This window comes from Panthera tigris, chromosome B2, assembly GCF_018350195.1.
Source record: "Panthera tigris isolate Pti1 chromosome B2, P.tigris_Pti1_mat1.1, whole genome shotgun sequence".
NCBI classification, from domain to species: domain Eukaryota; kingdom Metazoa; phylum Chordata; class Mammalia; order Carnivora; family Felidae; genus Panthera; species Panthera tigris.
In genome coordinates, this window is record NC_056664.1 from 106,835,252 (window position 1) to 106,850,870 (window position 15,619).

The 15,619-nt window shown below is 37.7% G+C and overlaps 1 protein-coding gene across 1 annotated transcript in view; it reads right to left on the reverse strand.

The window, feature by feature from the left end:
• Window positions 1-15,619, reverse strand: part of MAN1A1 (mannosidase alpha class 1A member 1) — a 162,220-nt gene that overhangs the window by 14,894 nt on the left and 131,707 nt on the right. Inside the window, exons 6-8 of the mRNA XM_007078774.2 lie at window positions 12,791-12,914; window positions 10,819-10,912; window positions 3,249-3,364 (exon numbers count right to left, since the gene is read on the reverse strand). Coding sequence (XP_007078836.2) covers window positions 3,249-3,364; window positions 10,819-10,912; window positions 12,791-12,914 — 334 coding nt within the window. The remainder of the gene's footprint in view (window positions 1-3,248; window positions 3,365-10,818; window positions 10,913-12,790; window positions 12,915-15,619) is intronic.

Consider the following 15,619-nt stretch of genomic DNA (forward strand, 5'->3'; position numbering starts at 1 on the left):
TTGAAATCACTAACTTCCATCTACTGTAACAGGAAATGTTGTGTTTTTTTTTCCCCTTTCAATTACTTCATAGAAGAAAAAGAGCTAAGACTACGTCTATACCTGTTACACTATTATAAAAAAAAAAAAAGAGTTTTTTAGGAAGCACATTTGGGAACAGTACACACAGATGAAACTTGAGATTGAGAAGAATGAATGAAAGTGAATATACAGACAGATAAAACCTTTCCTATTTTTATTGGAAATAAATACATGAAACCAAGATGGTAAGAAATAAATGAACATACTACTGTGCTCATTAACTGTGGTTAGCTAGTTTTATTGATGGTCTAGTTATATTAACATTCATTCTTATTCATGCAACTGAACATCTTAACTATTTACACTTCTTATAGCACAAATTACAGTAAAGGTCTTAAAGCAGATATTTGTTCATCACCCACGAAATTATTCTTTCTACATGGCAAAAGTTATAGCTTTGGATCATGGATTAGTGAAACATTATTACCCTGTTACAGATCCCGAAAAAAGTACTATATTCTTTCTTTTGGCATGGTTCTGACCAAGCTGCTACCTCTTAAATAAACTACAATGAAGTTCCAAGACTTTTGAAGCAATGTTTGTGTGACAGTGGGAAAATGTAAATAAATATAAAAGAGGAAAAAATAGTCTTTAGTGGCTCTAAAAAAAAAAGTGTCAAATCTACAGAGAATTGCTTAGGAAAAAAGAATATTACATATGTTGTGATTTCAGCCTTCCATATTTGAAAAGAATTAGTGTGATGAAACCTTTAGAAACTTAAATGTCTAACACATCATCAGCCCAGCTACCATTCATTCCAATGGACCTCTGGAAGAATGAACATCCACCACTGTGCATTCTTAGTGTGGTCTCTAGAGAAGAACTTAACAGCCAGCTGAAAGCACAAAGTATTTTGTTATTAAAACAACCAAAGAAAACAGACCATGCTGGGATTCAGTGCTTTCCAAAATCCACTTGAGGCTAAAATCGAAGAACTATATCCGCAGTAACTCAACTGTCCAGAACAATAACGTAAAGGACTCTCTCCTTAATAATAACGCTTTTTTAAACTACAGTTTAGCAGAAAGAAACTTTGCTATATGAGACATGGTTACTTCTCAAAATCAGAAATGTAATTGTTCTAGCTTTGCTTTCTATGTTAAACATACAATGAATTGGAAATGTTTTTACTATTAAGAGAAACAGGAAACACTTTACTTCATTTGTTCTTAATGGATTTTCCTGTCCATGGTTTGTCTAAATGCAATATAGACAAGATGGTAAGAAATAAATGAACATACTACTGTGCTGTTCATAAATCCCTATAGCTGTGCCGGGGACACTGCATGGGAGCAGCTGGAATCCTGTCTGAGGAATAAATGAATATGAATAAAGGAATAGGAATAAATAAACATATACTGTGTGGGTATAGTCTAAAAACTCGGGGAAAATATTTCAAAGAACATTTTAAAGTTACCTTGCAAGATCTTAGGGGACCTTTTTAAGATTAGAATAATTAAAATATCTGCCAGGATAACAAGAAAAAAAATGACACACTGGAAACCATACGGTATGGAGAAGAATTCCCTACCTTAAAACCTGAAACCTCATAGGAATGATGAGAAACAAACCTGGAAGAGGCCATGTGAACCATATCCTACTTTGCTTTTTATGTTCATCATGCGCCTTAATTAAAGGTGTGCTAAACAAAAGCCAATGTACTAAGGCATTCTGGTTCCTGTATGTCAGGCTGTAAAGAGTCATATCTGCTGTACTTAGTGATGCTTCTTATTGATCTTGGGAGGGAACCACAGTAATATTGAATCTGGACAACCAGAGCAAAGTAAGTTGCATTTATATTTCAACGAATAAATTGGACTATGTCTAAATTACCCAGACCTCCTTCTCAGGAAGACTAATTTTAGAACAGTGGCTACATTATTGGAATTATAAACTTCCACTTTTCTCCCCTATGAATTAATATTCTTGATTATAAAAAAGTTTCTGAGGAGTCAATAAAAAAGTCATTTTTCTGAGGATTTAGCCATAAGTTTATAACATTATTTGAGATGACTTGATAATAATTAAGAAAATGGGTTACCACATAAAATACTTATCAATCACAAATGTACTGAGTTCTGCTAAAAAACTTTGTTCCTGAAAAGTTGGGTATGAGTTCAAGCATTTTATACAAAACAATATTCTTCTTTTAAAGCTTTTTATACTTTCAAATTTTATTTTTGGTTTTGACTGAAGCTTACATTTGCTTGAGGCTTCGTTCACTCTTACACTGGCTACCTCCTATAGACTTTGCAGAGCAGTTTCAAACTTACTTTACTAACTTACTGCTCATACTTAAATGTACTATGGAAATTCTTTTTTACAAATAAATCCATAGTGATGAGGTAAAAAGAGACATGTGTTGACACAAATTTTAGTTTGACTTTTGGTTCCACAATCAACCTTTTCCAAGGTTCAGTTCTCTTATCTGTAAAACCAGGTAAATAATATCTAAACTACTGTGAGGAAACAAACAAATCCTTCATTTAAAGTATCTGCCTAACATACTACTTAGCACACAATAGGCATTTCAACAAATATTTGTTCCCTCTCATTGCTCCTCCATTACAAGGATCATAGGAAACTATTAATTAGTTCGGATTTTTATTTGAGAGTGCTGTCTATTTATCTCTGGAGATAAGTTTATTTGAAATGGAAGTAGCCATTAGGGATGTTGTAATCATGGGAAATTTTATTTTTTCTTTCTTTTTTAATGTGTATTTATTTATTTTGATAAAGAGAGAGACAGAGACAGAGACAGAGAGAGAGAGAATCCCAAACAGACTGCACTGCCAGCGTGGAGCCTGATGCAGGACTTGATCTCACGAGATCTGTACCCGAGCCCAAATCAAGAATTGGACACTTAACCGACTTAGCCACCCAGACACTCCTTGGGCAGTTTTAACTTTGTCAATTTGCAGAATACAATTTAGGATTTATTCCTCCTCATGATTTTGTGACTCATGCAAAATAAAACACTTTCAACTGCCCCGTTAGAATGAAACCCAAGTGTGATTACTATTGTTATATTAGCAGACACTGAACTCAGCCTAACTGGAAATACCTTGTAATTCACTCATGTGGTATTCCATTTCCCATTAAATGCTGATTAATATGCAAGTTGTAAGTTATTTTAGTGGCAAAGATGATTTAAATATTGGGCTTACCTGAACAGCATCAAAATACATCTTCTTAGCTTCTAGATCTGTCTTGTCAGACATTAACCACGCCTTTAGCAAATATTCATAAAAGCTGTCTCCGAGTCCTCCAACTGATACATGATCTGCAAAGAGAGGAAAATGAATTTTAGAGTGATTCAGGCTTTAACTCAGATAATGCAGCAAAATCACATTAGTAACTAGGATGCAAAAGCCTACGTCAACTGCAACTCGATGTTACATTTAAATTCCAACAAATCTCTTGTTTTCAGAAAGATATTCTGAACCGAGCAGATGTGCTGTTAACTAATGTGATATACTCTAAATAATTACCGGGGTAGTTTTGTAAACATGAAGATAAAAAATACGTAATCAACCTCAATTCCTAAAATCTGTTTTTCTAGTTAAAACTACCAAATTAAAATATTTCACGGTATATATTCAAATAAATTTTTAATTGCTTTAGCTTTCACTAACATAACTAAAGTGTGTCAAATACTATGAGTATTAACTAATCTTAAAAAGGACTGGCATATGATAAAATGAAGCTCCTCAGACTCTTTGATGATGATGATGGTGATGATGATGATGATGATGATTAGATAAAGTTTCTAGTGTTTTCAACCTATAAGGTCAAAATCCTTTGAGGGAGGCCAGTAACAAAGAAGACAGGGCAGGAGACGTTCTTCCTAACACTCCATTCCTACAATCCTCCCCTACTGCCACTTATTATGCCACATCTACTACATATAGTACCACAATTTTGTAACTTATAGGGTAAGTATCCTCATTAAAAGTGAAAAAAATTAAGGCTTAGTGAGGCTAAATGAGATTGCATCACTGGTAAGTGCCATCTGACTCCACAGCCCATGCACGGTCTCGCACTTGGAACTTCTTGCTCTCTACCTTGTGACACTGAATGTATTCTTTTGCCTGCTGCTTGAATTAATACTTTAATTTTTCAAGCATATCTACCTACAAAAACAGAGACATAATCTATTTGAAATATCATTTCTAGAATTCATAGAGAATTTGAGCACTAATAAAACAGCCTAATTTTGGAAATATGCATTTTAAGTTTCATAACTCAAACCTAGTTTTACATAACTATTTAAAAATTTTTTTAAATGTTTATTTCTGAGTGAGAGAGAGAGAGACAGAGACAGACGAGAGTGGGGGAGGGGCAGAGAGAGAGGGAGACGCAGAATCCGAAGCAGGCTCCAGGCTCCGAGCTGTCAGTACAGAGCTCAGCGCAGGGCTTACACTCACAAACCATAAGATCATGACCCGAGCCAAAGTTGGATGCTTAATCGGCTGGGCCACTCAGGCACCCCAACATAACTATTTTTTAAAATAAGACCTCTGTGTTGACTTTGTCATATAAAAGTGAACCCGTTTTTACACAGCTAACAAGACAATTTTCTCCTAACACCTACCTAACAACTCCACTTGGAGGCTTATGCGGGGACAGGATTAAACAGGTTAAAACTGAATTTATTCTCTTGTCCTTCTCAACCTTACCTTCTGCCGTTGGTGCCTGTCTCACTAACATGGCACCATCATCCTCCCAACTGTGCAAGTTAGACATCAGAGAGTCATTCTTCACTTCTCTCTCTCTTCCCTATATCCAGTGAGCTACTGAACTCTACTAATTTCACCTCTTATATATTTCCTGAATCCATCCACTCCTCTGTCCTCACCAATATGATCCTGGATGAAGCTACCAATAGCCCCTGCTTCCAAGGCTTCAGTGCCCAATTATTTGGCCTGTTTTACTCCGATAGCATGCAGCTGTTTACATTTAAATTAATTAAAAGAAAAGAAAATAATTCAGTTCCTCAGCCATACTCGTGCCCAACAGCTACATGTGGTCCTTGGTTACTGTACTGCACAGGAAAGATACAGAACATTTCCATCATCACACCGAGTTCTAATGGTAGTGCCACTCCAAACTATTCCCCCATTAATACCAGAATAACCCTTTTGACATGTGAACTGGATCATCCCTAATTGGAAGCCTTCAATGGCAAAGACTCAAATCCTGGGTCTTTGGAGACTGAGAGGCCCTGCGTGGTCTCCATCTTCCCCATATTACCATCAATTCTGCTCTGATTGCTTTCTATCCTCTTGCCATATGGCTCTTCTTTTGTTCCCTTGAAACCAGCAGGCTTTACTGCAGGAATTCTAAAGGCGTTGTTCTCTCGGCCTGATGTGCATTCCCTGACTCCTTTCCCTTTCAGTAGTAACTCTTACTCATATTTCATGTCTAGGATCAAATGTTGCTTCCTCAAAGATGTTTTCTTTCCCTGACCCTCACCCACTGGGTTCCCTCACTATACACTTTTTGATAACACGTGTTTACTACACTTGGCAATTTCAAAAGATGGTGGAATTTCTTCTCTGTCTTCTCTACAAGATCATGATCCAGGAGGACAGGGACTAGATCCACCATGTTGCCTGGTCCATTATCAGCCCCTGAAAGTAGCTTGCATATAGCAGGTACTCAGTAAACAGCTGATGAACAAAGCAAAATTCTTGTAAGGACTATACCCAATCAGGGCTTTTTTTGTAAGTAGTGAAATATTTGTAAGTAGTGAAATATGTGATTTTTATTATTGTAAGAATGTCCAGATTTATAGTTTTAATTTTGATGTAAAATTAGTGTTTTTACAATTGTAAGGCTGATTCTTGAAACAGCAGTGTTTGAAGTGACCTTTGCAATTTCCTAAATAAATTACCACAGAAACCTCTGACATTTACAAACTAAATACACTAAGTACTATCTCATCAATAACAAGCCCTGTTGTTATAAACATGATTGCAGGAGACAAATGCAAGTGATGCATGGTAAAGCAAATCACTGTCTGGTTACTGTCAAAATAACAAGGTCTAGATGAAGTAATAGGAAATGATGGCCATGATCCAGACATGCCCTTCAGAGTTCAAGCACTGAGAGTTGAAAGCTAACAGCCAGAAGCAGCTTCATTTTCTTCCCCCTCGGGTTATGATTCTATAATGGACGGAAGAAGCAAGTTTGGGCATTTGATGATTTTTAAAAAAGGAAAAAGGGTTACATAACAATATATTTGCTTTAATTAATTTTGGTAAACACCAGATAATTTTCTATATTTTTATTTCCTGCCTATAGATTTTTCATATTTGGAAAGAATCAAAATAAAGGAACATAGAGGAGAAACAAGAGCAAGCTTTTTTGATAACTTAGAATATCACTCACTAAGTTTCCCCCAGTCTGGAGGACTGTTTGTGTTGGCAACAGAATTCTGTGTAAATATTTAGTGGGTGTGGGACAGAACATGCTCGATTTTATCAGCAGGAAGGGACCGCCCACTTCTAGAAAGAACATATATGGTATTTTTATTCCCAAATGTTCTAAACGTAATGTGTACTATGGTCACTCAAATATTATGCTCTTCTCTATGGAAGGCAATTTACTCTTTCCTTCCTGAGAGGAATAGGTCCCATAAAAGGATTCATAATACTTAAAGAGATAAAACGAGTAGCAAAAGAATCAAGACAAAAAGGATTAAATACTCAGTATCTTTAATGTTTAATAATTTGTACACTTCATCTGAATCTGAACTTCTCAAAGCATTCCCCCAATGATGCAAGTGACACTATATGTATATTAATCAAGAGAGAATGATAATTTTCCATCTATAGACACAGAGTCCCAACTGGCCTCAACAGTTGCAAGATCTCTTTATATTATCAGTGACCAGGACCTGATGCTGTCTCTCAGCCACAACTGAGGAGCAGGGACAACTGTTAAAGGAGAATAAATAGAACCATTATTAAAAGCAGAGACAGAAAGACAGACTGGATATACAGTGCATGAGGATTCACAAAATTCAAGTAAGCAAACACCTACTAGGTGCAAGATATAGTGTGCTGGGCTAACAAACATCACTAAGGCAAAGTCACTGGCCTCAAAAGTTCTGGGTCCCTAGGAACAGGGATGTATACAAATCATTTTGAAAAATACAATGATAGGAAAGCACTCAAAGTGTTGGGGCAGGGGAAGAAGAGGGTGAGTAGAAGGCAAGTGGGTGCTAACAAATTACAACCAGGGTCTTGAACAAGAAGGTCCCCCAGAAGAAAGGGCAATTGAGCTAGATGTTGGCAAAGTCAGAAGAGAGGTAAAAGGGCCGAGGAAACAGCACAAACCAGGACCTGGATATGCCCAAGCAGGCCTTGATTAAAGAATGAAAAAAACAAATTGGTCTCCCTTGTGGCTGGAACACAGGATGGAGGTGCAGGAGGCGAAACGGACATGAGACTCATCAACCCTATTTGTTTGCCATCAGGAAATTGGCCCATAAGCAATCCAAATATAAAGGGCCCTTTGTACCGGGAAACATGGCCAAATACACAATATACTGGTAACGCAGAAGGTGAAGCTGGAATATTCCAGTACAACTGATACTTTTTGTCCCTCTTCACAGTGGCTTCTAAATCACAGGAAGAAAAGAGTCAATCAAAGATATTTTTTTTTTTTTCAATTTTTAAAATCATTCATGAGAAGGAAAATGCTAAAACTACCTGTCCTTTTAGAGAATGTTCTCTGGTCCTTGTACTCAGAAAGCAACTCAAATTCTATTTTATTTCAAATACTCTACTGGTCCTCAAACTTTTAGTCTCAGCACCCTTTTACACTCTTTAAATTTTTTTTTTAACTTTTTTTTTTTTAATTTATTTTCGAGACAGAGAGAGACAGAGCATGAACAGGGGAGGGGCAGAAAGAGAGGGAGACACAGAATCAGAAGCAGGCTCCAGGCTCTGAGCCATCAGCCCAGAGCCCGACGCGGGGCTCGAACTCACGGACCGCGAGATCGTGACCTGAGCTGAAGTCGGACGCTTAACCGACTGAGCCACCCAGGCGCCCCATACACTCTTAAAAATTAAGAAATACTCCAAATAACTTGTTTATGTAATATCTATAAATATCTACCATATTGGAAACTAGATTTAAAATATTTAAATTAAAAATATTTTATTCATTTAAAATAATAATACAACCATTATATTAACAAAGTTTTTTTCATAAACATGTTATATTTTACAAAAGAAAAAAATCAGTGAAAATACTGACACTGATTTACATTTTTGAAAATCTTTTAAATTTTTGCTATACTAGAAGACAGCTGGATTTTCATATCTGCTGTATATTCAGTCCACTACTGTATGTCATTCTGGTGGAAATACACAAAGAAAGTTCAGCCTCACACAGTTACATAGTTGGAAAAGGGAAAGGTATTTAAAGAATCTTTCTAGATAAGTATGGACATTTTTCTTTGATACTAAAATAAAACTTGACAAATTGTTTTTTAAAGGTTAAAAATGTCAAAAAAAATTTTTTTTAATCTTTATTTATTTTTGAGAGAGAGAGTGTGTAAGCAGGGAGGAGCAGAGAGAGAGGGAGATACAGAATCCGGAGCAGACTCCAGGCCCCCAGCTGTCAGCACAGATCCTGATGTGGGGCTTGAACTCACAAACCGTGAGATCACAACCTGAGCCGAAGTTGGACGCTTAACTAAGCCACCCAGGTGCCCCAAAGGTTAAAAAGGTTTTAAAGGTTGGTTGTAAGGCGGAATTAGAAATCACATCAATGAATTTTTGTACTGTTACATTAAAATCCATTGGTCTATCTTGCACTTTGAATGGATCTTCTTTCCGACATGATTTTTTAATTGCATGTATTAGTCATTTGGAAAATACTGGTTCACTGAATTATGTGGATCTTCTGAATGCTGCACAGTTCACTATACGGTATCCAAAAAATGTATTTATTAATATGAACACCAATCTCATCATAAATGTCTCTAAGTATTGGTTAAAGGCATCAAGGTCATGGCGGCATATACACATTTCCTGAAATTCTAATTTTCATTTAGAAACTCAAATTCTGTCATGGCACCGACACCATCACTTTTCTTTGAAGTGACAGGCTCGTTTTTGAGAACATGTCTACGAGTTACCCAATTCTGAACAACCAAAGTGTGTCTTCAGTTGTTCTTTCAAGTAAAAATGGTACTGCACGGAGCAATCGATGGCTGGTGCAGTCTGCAACTCGAACAATCACACAAGTGCTTTTCTATGCGGCAAACACTATTTTCTATTATGCAGCAAAGAAGTGTACTCAATGGCTGAGATTTACCAGACTCAATAATTTTTTTTTTGACTTGTGATTTCGGCTCAGGTCATGATCTCACGGTTCATGAGTTCAAGTCCCCCATGGGTTCTGTGCTGACAGTGAGGGGCCTGCTTGGGATTCTCTGTCTCCCACTCTCTCTGCCCCTCCCCCACTTGCACTGTCTCCGTCTCTTTCAAAATAAATAAATAAACTTAACAGGTAATTTTTTTCCTTAAAACTATTCATAAGTGCCTCTGGCATATTTTTATTTCTTATTGTCGATGAGGAATACAATGATTAGTACTCTCTGGCTCCTCTACCATGGTTCTCTCTGTGGCTTCAGTAGTTTTACCCACCGTTGCTCTTGCAACAGAAGTGCAAATATCAGCACAGTGAAGGTGGCAGAAAGCCTTAGTATTAATATAAAAATAGCTCTGACCTTGTGGACCTCCTGAAAGGTCCAGTATATGTAGACCACACTTAGGTTAAGTGGCAACCATGATTATGGTCTTGTGGTCTCAACAGCATTGAGATGCCTGTCTTCCATAGGCATTACAAACACAGACTTTAGTGCATTTTTTCCCCTACTAAATTATTCTTTGAGAAAAGTACTTCTAAAGTAAGGGTGAGGCACAATCATCTAAGAATCTAATTTTCAATATAAAGAAAATACTCAAATTAGAATTAAATTGTAAGGCATTGCTAATATCCCCAGCACAGTTAGGCACCTCACTTAGTATTCTGCACTTGCTCTTAGTTGCTGCGTTAATCTACCAGGTTTTTTTCTCCAAATCAACTTAAGAACATTTCTTTCAACTACTCTGAATCTTCGTAACACTGATCAAAGTCCTTAAGGGATCTGAAGTGAAGGCTTCTTGCATAATACTTTCTCCTAATCTGAAGATAATTCTACTGGGAAGAAACCTTTATCTGCTGGCTTAAAATTAAGTAGAGAAAACACCCTGTTTGCTCTTTCAATTTCCTAACCCTTAAAGATTCAGGTTCCTCTCTCATCTTGTAGCCAAAAAAGAAAAAAAGAAAACGCTACAAAGTAGAATGATCCGACTACTCTTGTACAAAACGCTAATAGTTAATAGCACAAAGGAACAATTTTTTCTTCTATCCACATGACCAGCTTGTTATAGGCTAACATCCCCACACAACCTGATCAGATCTTCCCTTCCTGATTAATAATTTAAATGTGCTTACAATGTCATCATGCTCACAGTTACCCAGGAAAAATAAGCCACCTAGTTCCCTGGTAACACAGCCTGTCTTACAAGAGACTCATGAAAGGAACCATGCCCACTTTCCCCTTTTTGAAACATTCCTCAAAAAGATTTGTGCTTTTTTGTGCTCCTTCTCTCTGTTACTAGAACAGTGCTGGATACCATAAAGAGCTAAAACAAGTCTAATCTTTTGACTTACATTGACCCCACTGTCCACTACTGGGATTCAGATAGTTAGGATAAAGGCCTTGTGGTTTTTCCAGGTTGTTCAGCACTGTTCGAATATTCATTACCTACAACAGAAAATGAAATGTTACTATGAAAATCTAAAAAAACAATTTTGGTGCCATTCTTCTCTTTCTTCATTACATTTTTCCATGTTAGGAAAGAATTTAGAATTAGAACAAAGACAGTCGCCACTGGCTTACAAAAATAATCTCAGTAAGTGAATACAGTCACACTGATCTGCCAGACACCATAGAAGGAACTAGGGATATATCAGTGGATAAACAAAGTCATTACCCTCTTGGAGTTTGCATTCTTGTGGGAGGAGACAGATAATAAACACATAAATATGTCAAGGTGGCGATAAAGGCTGTGAAAAAATTACAGAGAGCAGTGAGACAGACTGATGTGAGGTGGTGAGGCTGCACGCTGAGTCAGGGGTGGCCGGGGAGGCTGACGTGAGGGGATTTGAGCAGGAACTTAAAGAATCAAATGAACAACCATGCGGAAAGTTGGAGGAAGAGCAACCTAGGCAGAGGGAGGTGCAAGTACAAATGCCCTGAGGAGAAAGTGGGTTTGGCAAGACCACCGAGGCTGGAGGTGAGGAAGCAAAGGGGAGAATGTCAGAAAGCAGAGGAGAAAGGTAACCAGGGCCACATGCAAGCCTTGTGGGCCAAAATGAGGGCTTATTTTATTTCGAGCTCTTGCAGGATGGGCGTGACTGAGGGTACGGCGGAGTTCAGGTGAGAGAAGACAGATCCCTGGAACAGGGTAGCAGCAGAGTCACAGAACAGGGCCAAATCATTTCCTGATGGATTCGACCTAAGGTCTATCAAAAAGAGAGGAGTCTGAGCCTGGATGACCTCCGATTAGTGGTCTGAGCCACTGGGTAAACGGAGGGGTTCATTTATTCAGATAGTGGAGACTGAGGTAGAAACAGGTCTGGGGGTTGAGTCTGAGGCATTTTTTAAGTAGTAGCTCTCTTTTAGATCTTTCAGTGGAAATGCTGGAGAGAGAGTCTGGGACATGTTGGGACTGGAATTACAAATTTGGAGTCAACAGCACATAGATAGCATGTAGACCCATGAGACTGGATGAAATAATGTAGAGAGTGAACATAAAAAGGCCCAGGCTTGAGTCCTGGGGCTTTCGGATATTTAGAGATTGGGGTGCTGAGGAAGATCCAACAAAGGAGGCTGAGAAGGAGCACTCCACTGAGGAAGGAGGCAAACCAGGATAGCACCATAAGCCTGCAGCCCCATCAGTGTCTCATGGAGAAGTGACCAAGTGCATCAGATGCCGAGAGGGTGATGACATTGGGAGGTGAGAATAATCACCAGACCTGGTAATGTGGAGCTCACTGGTCACTGAGATGGGTGTGGCAGGGAGAAAAGCTGACTGGAAAGTGTTCAAGATAGTGGGACACAAGAAGAGGGGATAACAGAGACAACCCTCCCAAGGAATCTTGCTGTAAAGGGGAGCTGAGAGATGGGGTGAAAGCTTAGGGCAGAAGTGTTGGGCTGAATATAAATTTACCCAAATATCTATGGGTTTGTTTCTTGCAAATTAGAAATAGATTCAATTGCTACCTCAAATTTAATTTATATTTTGAGTTTAAAAAGTCACATACGTGGTTCATACAGTCCCACACAACACCTATATATTTTTAGATAAGGAAAAAATTCAGAGAGGTGAAGAGACTTGCTTGAGGTGTAGAGAAGCAGACATGTATCACAGGCTGCCTCACACAGAGTTAGAAGATCCCATAAAAAGGCTGCAGGATTACTGTTTGGTAAAATGAAATGCCGCGTGTAACAAAACATCATAAAGAACTATATTAAACTTGGTTGTTCTTTTCCACATCCAAAATTACTAAATCGTCCAGGAGAGGATATTGTTTCTCACAAGTGCAGCTTTGCAATGCAAGGTATATTGGAGGATCTCACCTTTTCAGCAAAGATGGGGTTTCCTGATAAGTGGCTCAAGTGTAGAAACTCCAAATGCAGAGTTCCGAATTCTGCCAAAATACTGCTGCCTCCTGAGGCCCAGGGCCAGTTCCTTCCAATCCCACTAAAGAAGAGAGGAGATTGAAGAGTTATGGGTCAGACTAATGCCAATTTTTGCAGCTCTAAATAACAGAAGTGAAAGAGACAGCTTTTGAATAATGGCATCTCAGCTGATAGTCCACTCTGGATATTTAAAAATATCCAGCATTGTTGGCTTTGGCTATTGGTTTCAGGCTTTGACTCTTATCTACAAACTGAAAATCAATGTAGACTTCAGTCAGAAAAAAGTTGCTATGTCCTTGCTGTTGATGAACAGACAAATATTTTGGAAGGAACAGGTGCCATATAGAGATACATACCCATTCCAAGTGGAATATAAACATATCCCAAATCCCACATAAAGCCTTCCAACATTTTAATTAATTTCAGCCTGAGATTCCATGGACTATTATAGACATTCACATTATATTTAAAGTTTTTCTTTGATATACATTTCATTAATTCATTATAAACTCACTGAATCTTTCCCCAAACCCTCCCTCCACTTACTACTTTCTTTCTTTTGTTTTCCCTTACACTATTTTACTTATTTTCTAAGTATATTTTCCAGAGCACTCACTTATTCTCTGACCCATTTAATCTAGTTTCAACACAATTATGAAATTCAAATCTGAAAGAGGTCAAAAGGCATGAGCTCCCAAAATTATTGCCTCATGGCTCATCTGGGAGAAATGGTTTCTAAAAAGAGTTAATCCTAAATATACATACACACAAATACACATAAAATAACTTTGGAGACACGGTCAGACTCTTGGGCACAGTGTATTTTTGCGGCACCATTTAAAACGTCAAGACTTACATGATATTTGAAATAAAGAGTCAAGTCAAGGATTTTACCAATAAATCCCCTTGGAGAAAGCTGAAAACCCACGTTTTGGTTGTTGTTCAAATGTGGATTTATTACATGCCTACCATTTGCCAGGGACTATGTATGGCATTGGGTTAAAGGATGATTATGATCACTCTTTCCTTAAAGACCTTATAGTATAATATGAGAGAATGACCTAGGCATAGATAATTCCAATTAAATATGGTAAGTGCCAGGATAGATGTGTGAAAAGGTCTCTGAGACCTAAGAGCCAGGACATATAATCCTACATGGCAGAGGGGCACAGAAGACTTCTTAAGCAGGAGACTCCCCAGTGATTCTTGAAGAATGAATAAGATTTAGTGAGGAAGAATGGTGAGAGGGAGCATCCACATATTGAGAGCACACAGAAGGGCTAGCCAGGAACTGGAAGAAGCTCCTGATACTGGTGAGTAGAGGGAAGGGAAGAGAAGGCTACGAAGTTCAATCTGGGCCAGGTCTTGGAGGCTTATGGATTTCTCACTTTCCTCCCTCCCCAAGTTGACTCCATCTGAATACTGCTCTTGGTGTCCCCTAGATTTCCTCCCTGCTCTGTTTCTTTTTAGAGCAAAACCTAGATTTTATCTTCTAACACAGGTTTATAGTAAACATAATAAAAAAGTAAACAGAAATAAAAGAGTTCTGAAAATCACACATTTATTTATTTTTAAAAATGCTTTACATTTATTAAGTTCTAGGAATGTAAATCGGTTTCTATTTTCATAGCTGGCTTAGATGAAAGCAATAGCCAATCATCCAAATAGGATGAACAACTACTTTCAAATTTTATTAACATATGGCAAGTGCACATAGTAATTGGTCATTAGTTTGTTGTCATATGTTTTTAAATTCCAACCATTCCATCACTGACCAGAGTCAATAAGCCTAATGAAGCAAAAGCAAAAGTTTCTATGTTCTATAGAAACTACTAAAATCAAAGCCACAATATCAAGGTAAGAGGGAATGAGGACTTTGTCCTAGAGGGGGAGAAAGACAATGTGCTAGGAATGCAGCCCAGTTTCCAGATCTTCAAAGACTGGTTCTTTTCAGTTCAGGGTATGAGGGTGTGGCAGCACTCTCACCTGGGAAACTCAAGTAGTATATATGTACTAATCTAAAATTCAAATTACTTTTGTTTCCATGTGTTTGTTCCCTGCTATTAATGTGGTTAAGAGAAAATCAGAGACACACTGAAAAAATTTCAATATGTTAAAAAAAGTTAAGATTTAAAAAGGATTATATATATTCCCTCTTTCTCCTTTGCACATTCATATCAGAAGGAAATCAGCACACTTCTCTATCACTGTTTAATTATATAGGAAGCAAGAACAGTAAAAGCATTAGCAAAGGATATGTCACGCTAACAGGAAGAAAGCTGGGTTTAGAATACATGGTATGTTTATATGAAAGAATGGCTTTGATTACTATTCTTTCAACCTACAGAATTAATGTATTTCAGTAAAACTGTAAGATCAATAGTTGTGCTAGCTGTTTAATATAAGTGAGAGAAGGATTTCAAGAAGTCAGAGAGAGTATCGTTTTATCTAGATATTTAATAAGGTCACTTACCTTTTCTTAGGCAAACCTGCAATGACTAGAGATTGGTCTGGGGAAGAGTGTGGGGCACACAACATAAGCCATAACGGCTAAAAAATGTGTGTACTGGGGGAAATGGCTGCCTGTTTGTACCGCAAGTGTGTACTGAATCAGAACCAGTTTTGGACACTCATAGAATGATTTCTAAGGTCTCTAAATTTTAAGTCTATTGAGGAATCAATATATTTATATGGCTCTAATTTCTAAACTGATATATACAAACGTTGAGCATTTGGCATCAAAATGGTGGGTTTATGACAAAGGAA